The sequence below is a fragment of the Melozone crissalis genome, unplaced genomic scaffold (genome assembly GCF_028551555.1).
Source record: "Melozone crissalis strain CALT ecotype California unplaced genomic scaffold, PUWL_Pcris_2 ptg000013l_1, whole genome shotgun sequence".
Taxonomy (NCBI): domain Eukaryota; kingdom Metazoa; phylum Chordata; class Aves; order Passeriformes; family Passerellidae; genus Melozone; species Melozone crissalis.
In genome coordinates, this window is record NW_026535791.1 from 27436964 (window position 1) to 27449968 (window position 13005).

Genomic DNA, 13005 nt, shown 5'->3' on the forward strand with positions numbered 1-13005 from the left:
AGGAATTAAGTTACGAGTCTTTGGAAACCTAAAACGACAGATATATGGGTTACCTTTTAAATAGAGGAAGAAAATGATGGGTGGTGTGTGCACCAAAATTTAAAGGTAATAAGAGACTCTTTGCTGGGTGGAAATGCAGAATCAACTGACGCTCAGCCCATGCATTTCCCTCTGTCTTTGTGTAAAGTACTGCTTTGAGAGGCACTCATATTTTTGCAGGTTTAATGCAATCTGTATTAAAGCAAACATTCTGCTAGATGGGTGCCAGCTTTAGATCTAAGCACAGATGCACTCATTATTTTTCCAGCCACAGTAAGAGGAAAAATGTTAGAAAATAAGTCGAAAGTAAGACTTAAAGACTGACTTCAACATAACCTATGCACTGTGCCTTACAATACATAGCAATAGGGTTACTATCCTATGTCTGCAATTGCACAGAGTCTCAAGTGCCTCTTCCCTCTTACTTGCCTCTCTGTGATGCTCTGTACCAACACAGGGAATTTCAACCAGCTAGGGGACCTTGTGCTATTTATATAAACCTGCAAAGCAACAAAGCTTATCCTTGTGTTAGCTGTAGCCTGCATCCATCCTTTCCTCTTCTTCGGGTGTTTCTCCCATCATTTGCATCACACACATGCGTGTCACTTGACCTGGAGCTGAGGGGTAGGGAACCTGCCCCATCCACCCGCAGGGTCCCTGCTGCAGGATCCTGGCACACTGAAATGATCCTGCCCTCCCCTCCTCCACCACTCAGGAACTTTCCTGAGCCCTTTTCCTGAGCTGCTGCTTTTATAATAATCTAGAAATTCAAAACTTTATGCAGCAGGTATCTGAACGAAATGTCAGTCTCTTTCATGCTCCCTCATGGTCACCGTGAAAGGAAAAAAAAAAATAAAATCCGGTGGCCTCGGAATTAGGTGGGAAGTGTCAATTGCAGGGGCTGTGCCCCAACGCGTCACCTACGGACGGGCAAACGAGGTCCAGGAGGAGCCCGTGCGAGCACGTTCATTCTAACCCTGAAATCAAAGTCCCCCTAAAACCCTGTCCTCCACACAAAAGCAGAGACCAGACCTGAGAGCCCGTGCCTCTTCTCAGGTGCTGAGCCTGAAAGGTAGAATTTTATGTGGGGGCTTTGAGGGCTGCATGAAAAATTCACATACACAAGAGCTTTGCAGCACTCTCCTGTACAGACTGCTTCTTCTCCTTCTCCCGGTAATTTTGTGGATCCAACCCTTTCGTGGATCTCACGTGGGACAAACCTTCCTTGAAGAAATGATGTGAGGCAATAGGCAATAGGGCAGATATGAAAGCGGAGAGGATGGCCAGAGCTCTGGCTGCCTGCGGGGGAGACGATGCTTGATTCGCTAGCAAAAGCCTTCTCCTCAGACACACCCTCCGCAAGGAGAGGGCTGAAGGGGTGGACAGAGACCCCCTTTGTCACAGAAGTTGAGCAGCACTTTAAAACCAAATCCTTTGCCGGGGGAAACGCGACGCATTACCCCTTTCTCCCTCAAATATCGCTATCCACTAACCCGAGCTGGTTACACCGAGGCTGAAAAAGAGCAGATCAAAAGAGAATTACAGCTGCCTATTCGAGGTACTCCGGGTCTTTATATCTGGGAGAAATGAAAGGAGAAAGTGTACAGCAACACAGGGCGGGGTATGAAAAGCTCCCTTCCCCCGCTCGCTGCCTCTCCCCTCTCCTCTCTCCCCCTTTGATTAATAGATCCATGTGGCTAACGGCCTGACATATGGTGTGCGAAGCAGCTTGAGATGGCACCTCGGGCATGCCCTACGGCTATTAACATATTACAGGCTTCTGTGCAGCCGCAGACGGACAGGGGGAGAGTCGGGCAGGCAGGCAGAGAGACAGACAGACAGACAGGCAGACAGACAGACAGCCAGCCAGCCAGCCTCCCCTCGCCCCGCCGGAGCTCTCCGTGGTGCTGAAGCTGCGCTCCGCTCCGCCCGCGGCGTCTCCGCCGTGCTGCAGTTCAAAAAGCAGGCGTGCACGCCCAGGCGGATTTGAAAGTCCTGCGCCGCTTTCAAACGAAGAGCAGGAAAGAACATCGGCATTACTCCTTGTGCATAATCTGGGAATTTCTCTCTCTCCCTCCTTTTTTTTTTTTTTTTTTTTTTTAATTCTAGATTTTTTTTTAAAAAAAGATGTTTCTATATTTATAAGTCCTCTACCACAGAGTACACAAGAAATGCCTTCTGTGGAATCCGGTCGCATATACAATGCAGTGCCATCTCGCAGTGCAGAAAAGACTTTCCTGCCAGTGATCCAAAAGTTAAGGAACTCTCACCTAATGCACCCGGCGGTGTGAGAGAGGTTGTTCCCAGCCGTGGTGTTTGCAAGGAGGAATTATATTAGACAAAAAGTGGCTTAGAACGCAGCAAAACCTGAGGTTTATTTGATACATTTCAAGGGTTCTGACAGAAACATACCTCACCCCCTGCAGTCTGCCTTGTAGATAGCTGCCCCGACTCTTTTTAACTTTGTTCTGGCTGTTTGGTTGGGAAATAAATGCTAACACCAGATTAAACGTTTCAGGTAGCTTCATCTTCTGATTTCAGTAAAATAGTGTTAATAAGGAGCTTTGATGTTGTTTTACTTTCAGACTGTATGCCTTAAGGCAGAAAAGCACATAAAGGTACCTGGGAAAGTAAATTGCCAGAAGCGAAGAGCACCCCCCTTTCAAAATCCTGTAAGTACTCCTCTCTCTTACATCAAACCGACCCTATGCAGAGCAGCGCTAGCTTTCTGGGATTTCCTGGCTTTCACCAATATCTCCTCTTTCAATGCACACACGGCGACGTGTGCCTCTGTGTTTATGTGTGTGCACATTTCAGTGTTAGCAGCTGCAATGAAACTGAAGGTTATGGGGGAAAATACGAAAGGGTCATTGCCGTAGCTGCTTTTTTATTGTGATTATTTTCTTTTTCCCTAATAAGAATACAAAATCCCGTGGGGTAAAGCCTCCTAGAGATTTCCAGTGAGGAGTAAAGCCAATGCAACGTGAGTAGAGAGCTGTAGATCTCCACCACGCTGAAGCAGCCCGGAATAAAAGTTTCTTATCCTGTACATACATTTGGGGCTTCCTTAGCTATTTCGCCAGTAGCCCCCTCTATTCTTTCGGGAGCCCAGCACATGGGCATCGCAGGTTCCTCACACACAATCAATACATTTTGCATAACACCAGTCTCCCTCGAACGATCTCTTCTTCTCTTGCTCCCTCTCTATTCTGCTTTGCCTCTCGTCGGTGGCCGGGGTTGCTACACGGGGCTTTTATAAAAAGAAATTAGCGCCGGCGATAGAGAGTCTCAAAAGCAAAACCTGCTTGCTCGCGTCAGAAATTTCACCGGAGCCCACCACAGCAACCTTTCAAGCACGCGGTTCGGTTTCAGACAGACACAGCTTGTCTCCCTCCAGTATCTCCTCTCCCCCCCTCCCCTCCTATTCCTCTTACAGCAGCGCTTTAATAAAGTCACATAAGTGATTGAAATTAACATAAATCATTATTAGTTATTAGGATTTGCTCTAAATTACTCTGTGAATATAACACCAAACCCCATCTGCCACTCCTGCTCTAGCAGCGATAGATTGCAGATAAAATAAATGTCCTTACCCCATTAGAATGTTCCTGTCTCTGTAGCCAAAAGCCAAACAAAAGCAATAAATACAGAGCTTTTTTCTCTCCACTATTCAGCTGTGACTGTTTTCATCAGCTCTTCCTCTAGAAAAGCTCAATAGCTGCCTGAAAATATTGCATTTTATATCACCAAAGGGCGATTAATATTGCATTAACTGTATTTAACATTTTTTAAGCGCGAGTAATCTGAAATGAGTAAGTTTCTGTTACTAAATACAGGGGATGTCAGAGCTGGTGAAAACAGCTTAAAATATCTGTATAAACAGATTATTTGTTTCATACTTTGTATTTTTATAATGTTATGGTATAGTGTGCTCTGTTTGAAGTAGAAGAAGCCATGCTAATGGTCTGTTTAAAGTATTCTGACACTGTCTGGAGACATCCAAGTCTCTGCCTTCATTAAATGTTTATTGTCAACACTTCAGTGAAAAAAAAGTCTTGTGTAAGTGAATTTCCACTGCTGGAAGCTGTCAACACTTTGTTTTATTCTGATCCGCGTGTACAAAAGTTTGTATACATTATGCTGAAGTGAAGAGAGGCAGAGATTTAGTGAGCTATAATTAGTTACCGAACAAACTTTTGTCAGTAATTCGGTTTATATAATGACCATAATCAAGGGCTAAGTTATGTATATTGGAGCCTCGTCTCCTTTCCGCGCAGCCCCTAAAACGGTGTTCATGTTGACACGCTATCTTCTTGTCAAGGAACACCCTTTTAAAAATAAAGTGAAAAAAGGAACAACAACCAAAAAAAAGAAAATAAAACCAAAAGCATACACACAGATCTTACATCTTTTAGCTTTGCCTCACAATTTTAAATTTCTTTCTTCCACGCAGGCAGGGGATGAAAAGCCCTCTCCTTACGCGGGTGTTTGCAGCATGAGCCGTCTGTCTGTCTGTCTGTCTGTGTGGTGCGGCTGCCGGACCCGGGCTCGGTTTGTGCCCGCACCGGGACCCGCCCCGCGCTACAGCCGGGCGAGCGGCAGGATCGCTCGGCATCCTCACCCAGCGAGGCACTTCGGAGCCTTTTATGGCTCGCTTGTGGAAATCAGCGAGAAGTTACAATTTATCTTCAACGTACCGGGGCCGAGTGTCTTTTAAAAAATTATTAATTTTTATATAAAACCTTTTAAATACTGTAAGTACGGCGTTTAGAGTGATTAACGTCTTAAGACATCATTTTTTAGAAGTAATTTTCCCTACCCCCCGACTGCCTGATAAATTTTAATTTTATATTAAAACAAAAAGAAGTGTTTAACCACTTTTCCCCCAGAGTTAGAGATGCTTAGGTACACTTAGGTAAGCAGGCTGAAGGAGTTAAAAAGCAGTTCAAAGGAGGACGCCTGCTTTCCCAGAGGGGCAGTGACTCCAATTTGGGAAGCAGATTTTGCATGTGCAGCTGTCCCCGGACGAGCAGCCACGGCGAGCTCCGGAGCTGGTGACAGGGCCACAAACCCGCACCCGCGCAGGGACCGGGCTCGGGCCCCTCTGCCCGCGGGCGCACCGCGCTCCGCCCGCCCCAAAGCTGCATCCGAAGCCAGCGGGCGGAAAGGCTCTCGGCGGGCAGGGCGAGCATCCCGCGGCGCCTCCGCCCCCCGCGGAGCAGCAGGCGCGGTGGGGGCCGCTCCTCCCGCCGCTGCCCTCGCCGGTGCGGAAGGGAAGGCGGAAAGTGCGCCCGTGCCCGCGGGCTGCCCGCCTTGCCGGCTCTGCTGCCCCAGCGCCGCCCGTCCGCCCGGCTGGGCCCTCCGGTGCGGGCGCTCCTTCTGCCGCGGCTGCTTCGTCAAAGATTTATACGTGACATCTTATTTTAAATTAACTTTTGTGCCCTGGGTTTCATTCAACCACCCAGGCACCCGCCCGCCGCCTGCCTATCTGTATTGCTACGATGCGAAGAGACTCGCTTGCAGTTTTACCACCTCGGTCTCATCTCTGGGACCTATGTATTCAGCTGACCTATATATTCACCCAGTGCCTTTCTCCCAAACCGAGCCTCCTTCAGGTGCGAAGGGGTGGCAAAGGAGGAAGAAGGAAAAGCTTCCCAGAAGCGGAACGGGGAAGGAAGGGAAGGGGAGGGGGGGGGGGGGGGTGGGGGGGGAAGCGTCGTGCAGCCCGCCTCCCATCAAGCTGTCTTGACAACAATTACTAAAGTTTTTAATTAGCCTCTTGTTATAATTCATTTTATTAATTTTCCAAATCTCAGCCCATGAATTATTAACGGCGGCCCCGTAATTGTGTTTGCGGCGGCGCACGTGACGGCGGCGGCCCCGCCGCGCCCGCGCTCCCCGCGCGTCCCCTGCGCGCCCCGGCCGCGCCAGGAAGGGAGCCGGGCAGCGCCGGGCCCGCGGTTTCATCAACCCTTAAATAACATAATTACCCGTAATCAGACCCTCGTCTGGCAGGTGGAAACAGGTTCCCAAGCGGATTAGAATTCTGCTGCTGATCTTTTAAAAATCAATTAGGCTTGCCTCCGCTTTGGAATCAGCAGGTAAATATAATAAAGCTTAAAAAAAAAAAAATAGCGCCGGCTGAAAAGCGAGATATAAATAACTGGAGGGATTTAAAATCGTTTGGGAAATGCCAGAATAACACAGGGCACCACCGGCGCTATCAAGCTTTATGCGCTCGAGTCCGTCAGAGTTAAAATAATTATCTTTCGACAAATCTATTTCTCTTCGGAGGAAAGGGGTAACACGGGGAGGCGGGGAGGGAGGCACATAAACCATAAAGTCAGTGCTGTAGGACACTTCATTCTCCTTCTGGGAAGCCTTTTTACTTGTTGAACCAGGACCGAATTAGTCTTAATATCACAGGAGAGTAAAAATCAATACGACCGTGGCAGTGGGTGTCTGTTACTCACTTATGATGGCCTAATCTAAGTTGAAAGCAAGCGGAGAGCAAGTGTTAGGCACAAATTCCGGGAGCCAAACCGCGTCTAGCAGACTTAGGACTGGAAAAGCGCGCTAGGAAACACAAGGAGAGCGGCGAGGCACCTCGGCTGTGGAGGAAAGGCCGTTCAAGGGATGACAGCAGCGAAGCGCTCAGCGGCAAGGGGCGCAGGATGGAGAGCAGGAATCGCCGGAGCCGCCGCCCGGCAGCGGCCTCGGCCCTGGCACACGGGCACTGGGGGGATTTCTACATCTTTTTGGCCACAAATGGCTCTTCTCTATGCGAGAAGCTGCGCACTGTGGGGGAATAAATGCCAACACATGCTCTGCCTCTTCGTCTCTTATCTTACTTTTTCCCTCGGATGCAAAAGTTTTATTAGTCCTTGGTTAAACCCTTTAAACTAACTTACTTTCTTTCTTTCTTTCTTTCTTTCTTTCTTTCTTTCTTTCTTTCTTTCTTTCTTTCTTTCTTTCTCTCTCTCTCTCTCTCTCTCTCTCTTTCTCTCTTTCCCTCTTTCTTTGCATTTATTTAAAAAGCCTCACGAGAATTTTGCGGCTTTATGAACTATTCAGATTCATCCGACAGGAAGCGGGACGTTTTTTGGTTTTGCACAGTTTCCTACCATGAAAAATAGGAAACTCTGCAAAGCTTTTTTTTTTTTTTTCCACCATCTGTTTTATTAACATACTTTTTTTTCTTTGTACTCGATAAGGATTGTACTTATTACAAAACAAACTCCTCAACTTTTCAATACATACATCGGTCATTACTGAATGATACAAATGTGGTATCACTTTCAACATTTCAATCATTTGGGGCAGAGGAAAAAGAAAACCCAGCATTTGTAATTATTTTTATTTGTTCATTCCTGACTCTCCAAAAAATGAAATCCGGTAATACTTTTCTATAAAATAATATTTTTACAAATGCATTTATTAAAAATTCTGATGACATTTCAGGTTAATAACAACAGAAACAAGTAAATTTCCGGTGGACGAGATCTATGGGTTTTTTTAAAAATACCTTTAGTGCTTATTTTTTAACATCAACAGTTGTTTAAAATCACAGCTTTTTTAAACGTATTATTCTTTTCTGAACATCACGTGTCTTGGTTCACAGATTTACCGGCAAAATTAAAAAGATTTGGCTAAAATATGCCTACAGAAGAAATAATCCCAGCTATTAAGTAACTTTTTACATTTGGCATCTGATCTAGTCACAGGTCATCAGAAAATAGAAAGAGGTTCTTTGATCACTTGAAGCAGTAGGTGGCATCCTATACGTTCCTAATGAACAATTGCATTCACAACATAAGGAGAGATCAGTTTAGGATTTTCATATTTATTAACCCAAAATAAAAATAAAGTATCTTGATACATAATTAAGTGCAATTAGGCCAGTCAGAACAACATATAAACCTGAAACCACCCAAGCTTTTCTTCTTTATACATATTTTGTAGGTGCATAATCCTTTCCAGCACACTGAAAAGAAATACTTCAGAAGTCCTTCTTAAAATTTTACTTTGATTTATATTCTGCAGTTATAGAATAAACTTCAAGAAACACACGCAGCTAATATATACTTAATTTTATTCAGAGCACCGATTTTCACATAAGAGCTATCTCAAAGTAATGATTTCTGGATTTAGCAGAAAAATACATCTCTCATTATTTTCTTTTTGGTAGAATTAGTTTTATCGCCTAACGGCCATACCTTGAATTTACCAGCCGTGGAAATATTTTTCTTTTTTTTAAATGCACCCAATAATGATAATAATAACTATTCTGTTTTTACGTTTGTTTTATTTGTAAGTATGCTGGGACACATCTCCCTGTTGTATTTTGGCGTACAGAAATATTTCTGATAGAAATTAAATAGAGTAAAGACACAACCAAGGAGAAAGCTCAGCAAACATACATGGACAGGTAGATTATTCAGTGAGACATTTCAGGATCCACACGTGGTTGCAGTTTGTAACCTTTTGTTGTTGTTGTTGTTGTTGTTGTTGTTTTGTGCATTAAAGAAAATATTTACAATCGTCTTTCTTATCTTTTTTTTTCTTTTTTTTCCCCCTCTTTTAAATCTAAATACAAGAACGTGACAAGAACGTTTGTGTTTTCGGTGAAAACAGGCAGTTAAACTGTGAAATTACACCATCCACAAAAGATTCTACCAGAAGCTAGTCTATTTAGTGCTCAGTTTCAAAATGCATAGAATGTTTGCGCTGCAAACAATGATACACAAAATAATAATAATATTAATAAAATAAATAGATAAATAAATAGATAAATAATATCGAGACTTTATCACGGATCTTTCTATGCCTTTTCCCCCCTCTTTTCTTTTCCTTTTCTTTTTTTCTTTTTTTTTTTCTTTTTTAATTTTTTTTTCGGGTCATGTCATGCATAATTTCAGTCTGTTGATTGTTTTGATTTAAACGGAATGGTGTTTTCTTTCCAGAAATTCTTTTTTTATTCGAAAGCCTCTCGGCAAGAGACAGAGTCAGAGATGGCTTCTGCACGTCACCCTCTTTTTTACCTATCAAGCCCTGATCATTTTGTTTGTTTTCAATCCGTGAGACATGTAACGCATCTTGGCGATTATTAGCAATACCAGCATGGTTATTAGAGAATAACATCATCGCTTCCAATCCAGGAGACTGTGATAGTGCAAATTGAACCCCACACACCCTTTCCAAAAGCCTTCCTCCACGTAACGTTTATGGTATACAATAAACGACTTTTAAGCCCAAGTGTTTTTTTTGTCGTGTGTTTGTTCCCAACATGCACCTCCCTCAGAAACAAATGTCGTTCCAAACCCATCACCGGTGATTTCTTTTGCCTACCGGGTGCAATAACCTCCAGCCCTTGGAGGAAACCAAGGGGGGACCTTAACCCAAATCCCGCAGATTCGGTGGGGATGCCGGGGGGCATGCGGTCGGGAGCAGCGGGGAGGGAGGGAGGAGAAAGAACATAGTTAACCATGAGCCCTAATGAGTCTGAACATAATTTTTTGGAGAGCATCCCCGCTCTGGCAGGTTTGGCATCTGCCTCCAGATGCATCTCTGCAGAGAGAGGGACCCGTCTTTGGACACAGCTGGAAACGCAAACCACGCAGGCGAGGGAGGAGAGACAAAGGGGTTGTGGGGTAACTTTTTTTTCCCCTTGTATTCCTTGAGCTAGCCAGGATTATTGAGGCAACAAAGGAGAGGAAAGGGGCTGCTCCCTAGCCTCGGGGGGCCGCTCCCCCGCTCCCGGCCCTTGCCCTGCTCTCACCGTTCCCCCGGCACAGACAAGACCCATCGCCAAAGCCTCGCGCAAAACCGCGTTCGAAGGAAAATGAAAAACAACAGGAAAAAACCCCCAAAACAACAAAGAAAAATAAAGATCAGAACAAACAAACAAAAAAACCCCAAACCCAAGCCAACTAAAGAAAAAGTTCCCCCGCACCAAACCACCGCTGTCCTCATACTAAGCCAGGGCAAAGAAAAAAAAGCAGAAAGTAATGAAAAGAGACCCAAACCAAACGTAGCATCATCATCACCAACAGTTTCGCCTTCCGGGTTTGTTGGTCGGTTTTGTTTTCCTTCGGAAAGTTGTGACTTAGGTTTCTCGGTGTGTGGCTGTTGCTGTCACGGTATTTATTGGTGTGTGTCTGTGTGTGTTTACGCTTTAAGTTGCTCTTTCTCCCGCTTTCTGTCGGGGGGCTAGGGGGCAGAGAGGGGAGAGGGCCGCACAAATGACCCCCCTGGGCTTCCAGAACGTTTTTACCTCCTCTCTCCTCCTTCTTCTCGTTGGTGTCCCGGTGTCTTTTTTGTTTTAATAATTGATAGCGCAGCCCCCCACACGCTCGCCCCCCCCTCTCCCCGAGTAGTTCGCGTTTAATTTCGACATCGTCCCTTGGTCCCCAGGAGCCTCCCCGGCGTCTCAGGCGACGGTGGCGGTGCGTGGGCGTCCCCGCGGCCCCGGCCCGGCCCCCCCGGTGCCCCCGGTGCCGGGGCCGCCCCTCCCGCCCGCCCCTAGTAAGTGGCGGAAAATTTCATCCGTTTCTGCTTCTGTCTCTGGTTGCAAAACCAAACCCGCACCACGTTCTTTTTGAGGTCCAATTTCTCGGCGATGGCGGCGATCTTCTCGGAGGAGGGCCGGGGCTGGACGGCGAAGTACGCCTCCAGCGAGCGCTTCTCCGGGGCGGCGATGGAAGTCCGCTTGCGCTTCTTCTCGCCCCCATTGAAGAGCTCGGGCTTGTTCATTTTTTCCCGCTGGGCGCCCTCGGCCTCCTCCAGCCAGGCCTGCAGGATGGGCTTGAGGGCGATCATGTTGTTGTGGGACAGCGTGAGGGACTCGAAGCGGCAGATGGTGCTCTGGCTGAGCGAGCCCACGCCCGGGATCTTCAGGTTGGCCAGCGCCGAGCCCACGTCGGCCTGGGTCACCCCCAGCTTGATGCGGCGCTGCTTGAAGCGCTCGGCGAAGGCCTCCAGCTCCCGCGGGTCCGTGTCCGAGTCGCAGATGGAGGCCAGGCCGGCCGCCCCCACCACGGCCGCGGCCGAGGCCACCTGCCCCGCGGCGCCGTGGTGCGCGGCCACCAGCCCCGGGTGCGGCAGCCCCGACGGCATGTTCATGGCGGCCGGGTGCGAGAGGTGGCCCAGGCCGTGCATGTGCGAGTGCGGGTGCGCCGACGTGGAGATGAGGCCGCCGCCGCCGCCGCCGCTGCCGCCGCCGCCCCCGCCGCCGCCGGCCCCGCCGCCGCCGCCGCCCGCCCCGTCGTGGCCGCCGCCGCCGCCGCCTCCGCCGCCGCCTCCGCCGGGCATGAGCGCCAGGGACGGGGAGGTGATGTGGTCCAGGAGGTCGCCGGGCTCCAGCGCCTGGTGGTGGTGGTGGTGGTGGTGGTGGTGGTGCGCCAGGGGCACGGTGGAGGTGGAGGTGCAGGGCACGCTGTTCATGGTGTGGTACGTGGCGTCGGGCTTGAACGGGTGGCTCTTGCCCTGCGAGACGGCGATGTCGACGGCGGCCAGAGCCTCGGCCCGCGCCAGCAGGGTCTCATCGAGGCTGGCGAAGATATTGCTCTGCAGCTGCGGGAGACACAAAACAGAGCGGGGTGCGGGGAGAGGAGGGCAAGGGGGCAGAGAGGGGGCAAAGTGCGGAGGGGGAAGGGAACGGGCGGGGGACAGCGCGGGGTTGCGGGAGAGATGTGGAAAAGGAGGGGGGAAGCCGAGGGAGGGCAGAGAGAGGTGGGCAAAGTTAGGGTGACGGCCGGGAAGGCGGCAGGAGGATCGGCGTGTAAGGGAAGTGTGGGATCGAGCCAAGATATTGGGGGAAGCGTGGTACGGAAGGCGACAGCCCGGGGAAGTGAGGGGAAACAGGGGGATGTGGCAGAATAATGGGGGGATGGGAGGGGGAGGAAGCGAGAAGAGGGAGCAAAACGGGAAAAGAAGCAAAGAGTAGAAAGGTAAGGAAGCAAGGGGGAATCGGAAAAGGATAGAAGGAAGGAAGGAATGAAAGGAACAAATAAATTAAAAAATTAAAAGCGGGGGGGGGAATGGAACGAAAGGAGAAGAGAAAGAAAGAGAAGAAATGGATCTGTAACTCTCAGCTGGGGAATTGTGTCAAACACAAGAGCACATAAAACGCATTCCTTTTCAGAGGCCGAGTCATAAAAATTAATACAGAAAGTGGATGAAGTCGGAGACTCGTGTGAACACCGCTTTCAAAAAAGATCACAGGCGCTCAGATGATTGCAGAGGAAGACATGAAAAAAACATTAAGCGCCGCTTGTCAAAATGTGCCTCGCAGCGGTTTTTTTATTAATGCACATACACATACATGCAGTATACAGAAAGAGAGAGAGAGAGAGAAAGAAAGAAAAGTGTGTGCTTGTAAGGGAGAGAAAGAAAGAAGAGAGCTGCAGCTGTCTGTCCCTTACCGGTGGAGTTGGTAGACATGCTCTTCTTATTGCTTCCGAGCTGGAGTGTAGAGAGGGGTATTTGTGCTCAGGTAGGGTGGGATGCATGGCAAAATGAGGCTGTTTGCTGTTCATGGACATCATCTTGAAGGCTTGGCATGTAAATCCACAAACACTCCTAAAGTCGGGGGAAAAGTGCTCTCCGGGCTCTCTCCTGCCGCCGGGGAAGCCGCCGACAGCGGCGGGTGGCGGTGGCGGAGCCGGCGGTGGCGGCGGTGCCGCAGCGGACCCTGCCCCCGCCGCCGCCGCCGCTGCTGCCGCGGTGGCCGAGGCTGGGCTGGGTGGGCGAGCGGGCGGCGAGGCTCCCTCCGGCCCCCGCCGTGTCCCTGCTCCCTCCCTCCGTCCCTGGCTCAGTTCTGTGCCTGCCGCTGCCCGGCGCCGGGCGCGCTGCGCTGCGCTCTGCCCGCACCTGAGCCCCGCATCCCGTGGCTACCGCCGGGCGGGCTCTCGCGAGAGCGCGGCGGCTCCGGCTTTGACAGACATCAGCTGTCTCCCCCCCTTCCTC

At 49.0% G+C, this 13005-nt stretch overlaps 1 protein-coding gene across 2 annotated transcripts; it reads right to left on the bottom strand.

Annotated features, from left to right (window-relative positions):
- Positions 1-10560: 10560 nt before the first annotated feature.
- On the bottom strand, positions 10561-12584 carry POU4F1 (POU class 4 homeobox 1). 2 transcript variants are annotated; one of them, XM_054271993.1, is made up of 3 exons: positions 12462-12584; positions 11349-11610; positions 10561-11255 (listed from the first exon to the last, which is right to left on the bottom strand). In XM_054271993.1, the coding sequence occupies exons 1-3, from the start codon at positions 12582-12584 to the stop codon at positions 10561-10563; spliced, it is 1080 nt and encodes a 359-aa protein (XP_054127968.1). The 2 variants fall into 2 exon arrangements, with proteins under 2 accessions (XP_054127968.1, XP_054127967.1); XM_054271992.1 differs by having other exon boundaries at positions 10561-11610.
- Between the last annotated feature and the right edge of the window lie 421 nt (positions 12585-13005).

Coding starts and splice junctions, on each gene's coding strand:
- POU4F1 (XM_054271992.1), bottom strand. CDS start 12,584: ATGATGTCCATGAACAGCAAACAGCCTCATTTTGCCATGCATCCCACC. Junction 11,611..12,461: donor CATGTCTACCAACTCCACCG/GTAAGGGACAGA, acceptor TGTCTCCCGCAG/CTGCAGAGCAATATCTTCGC.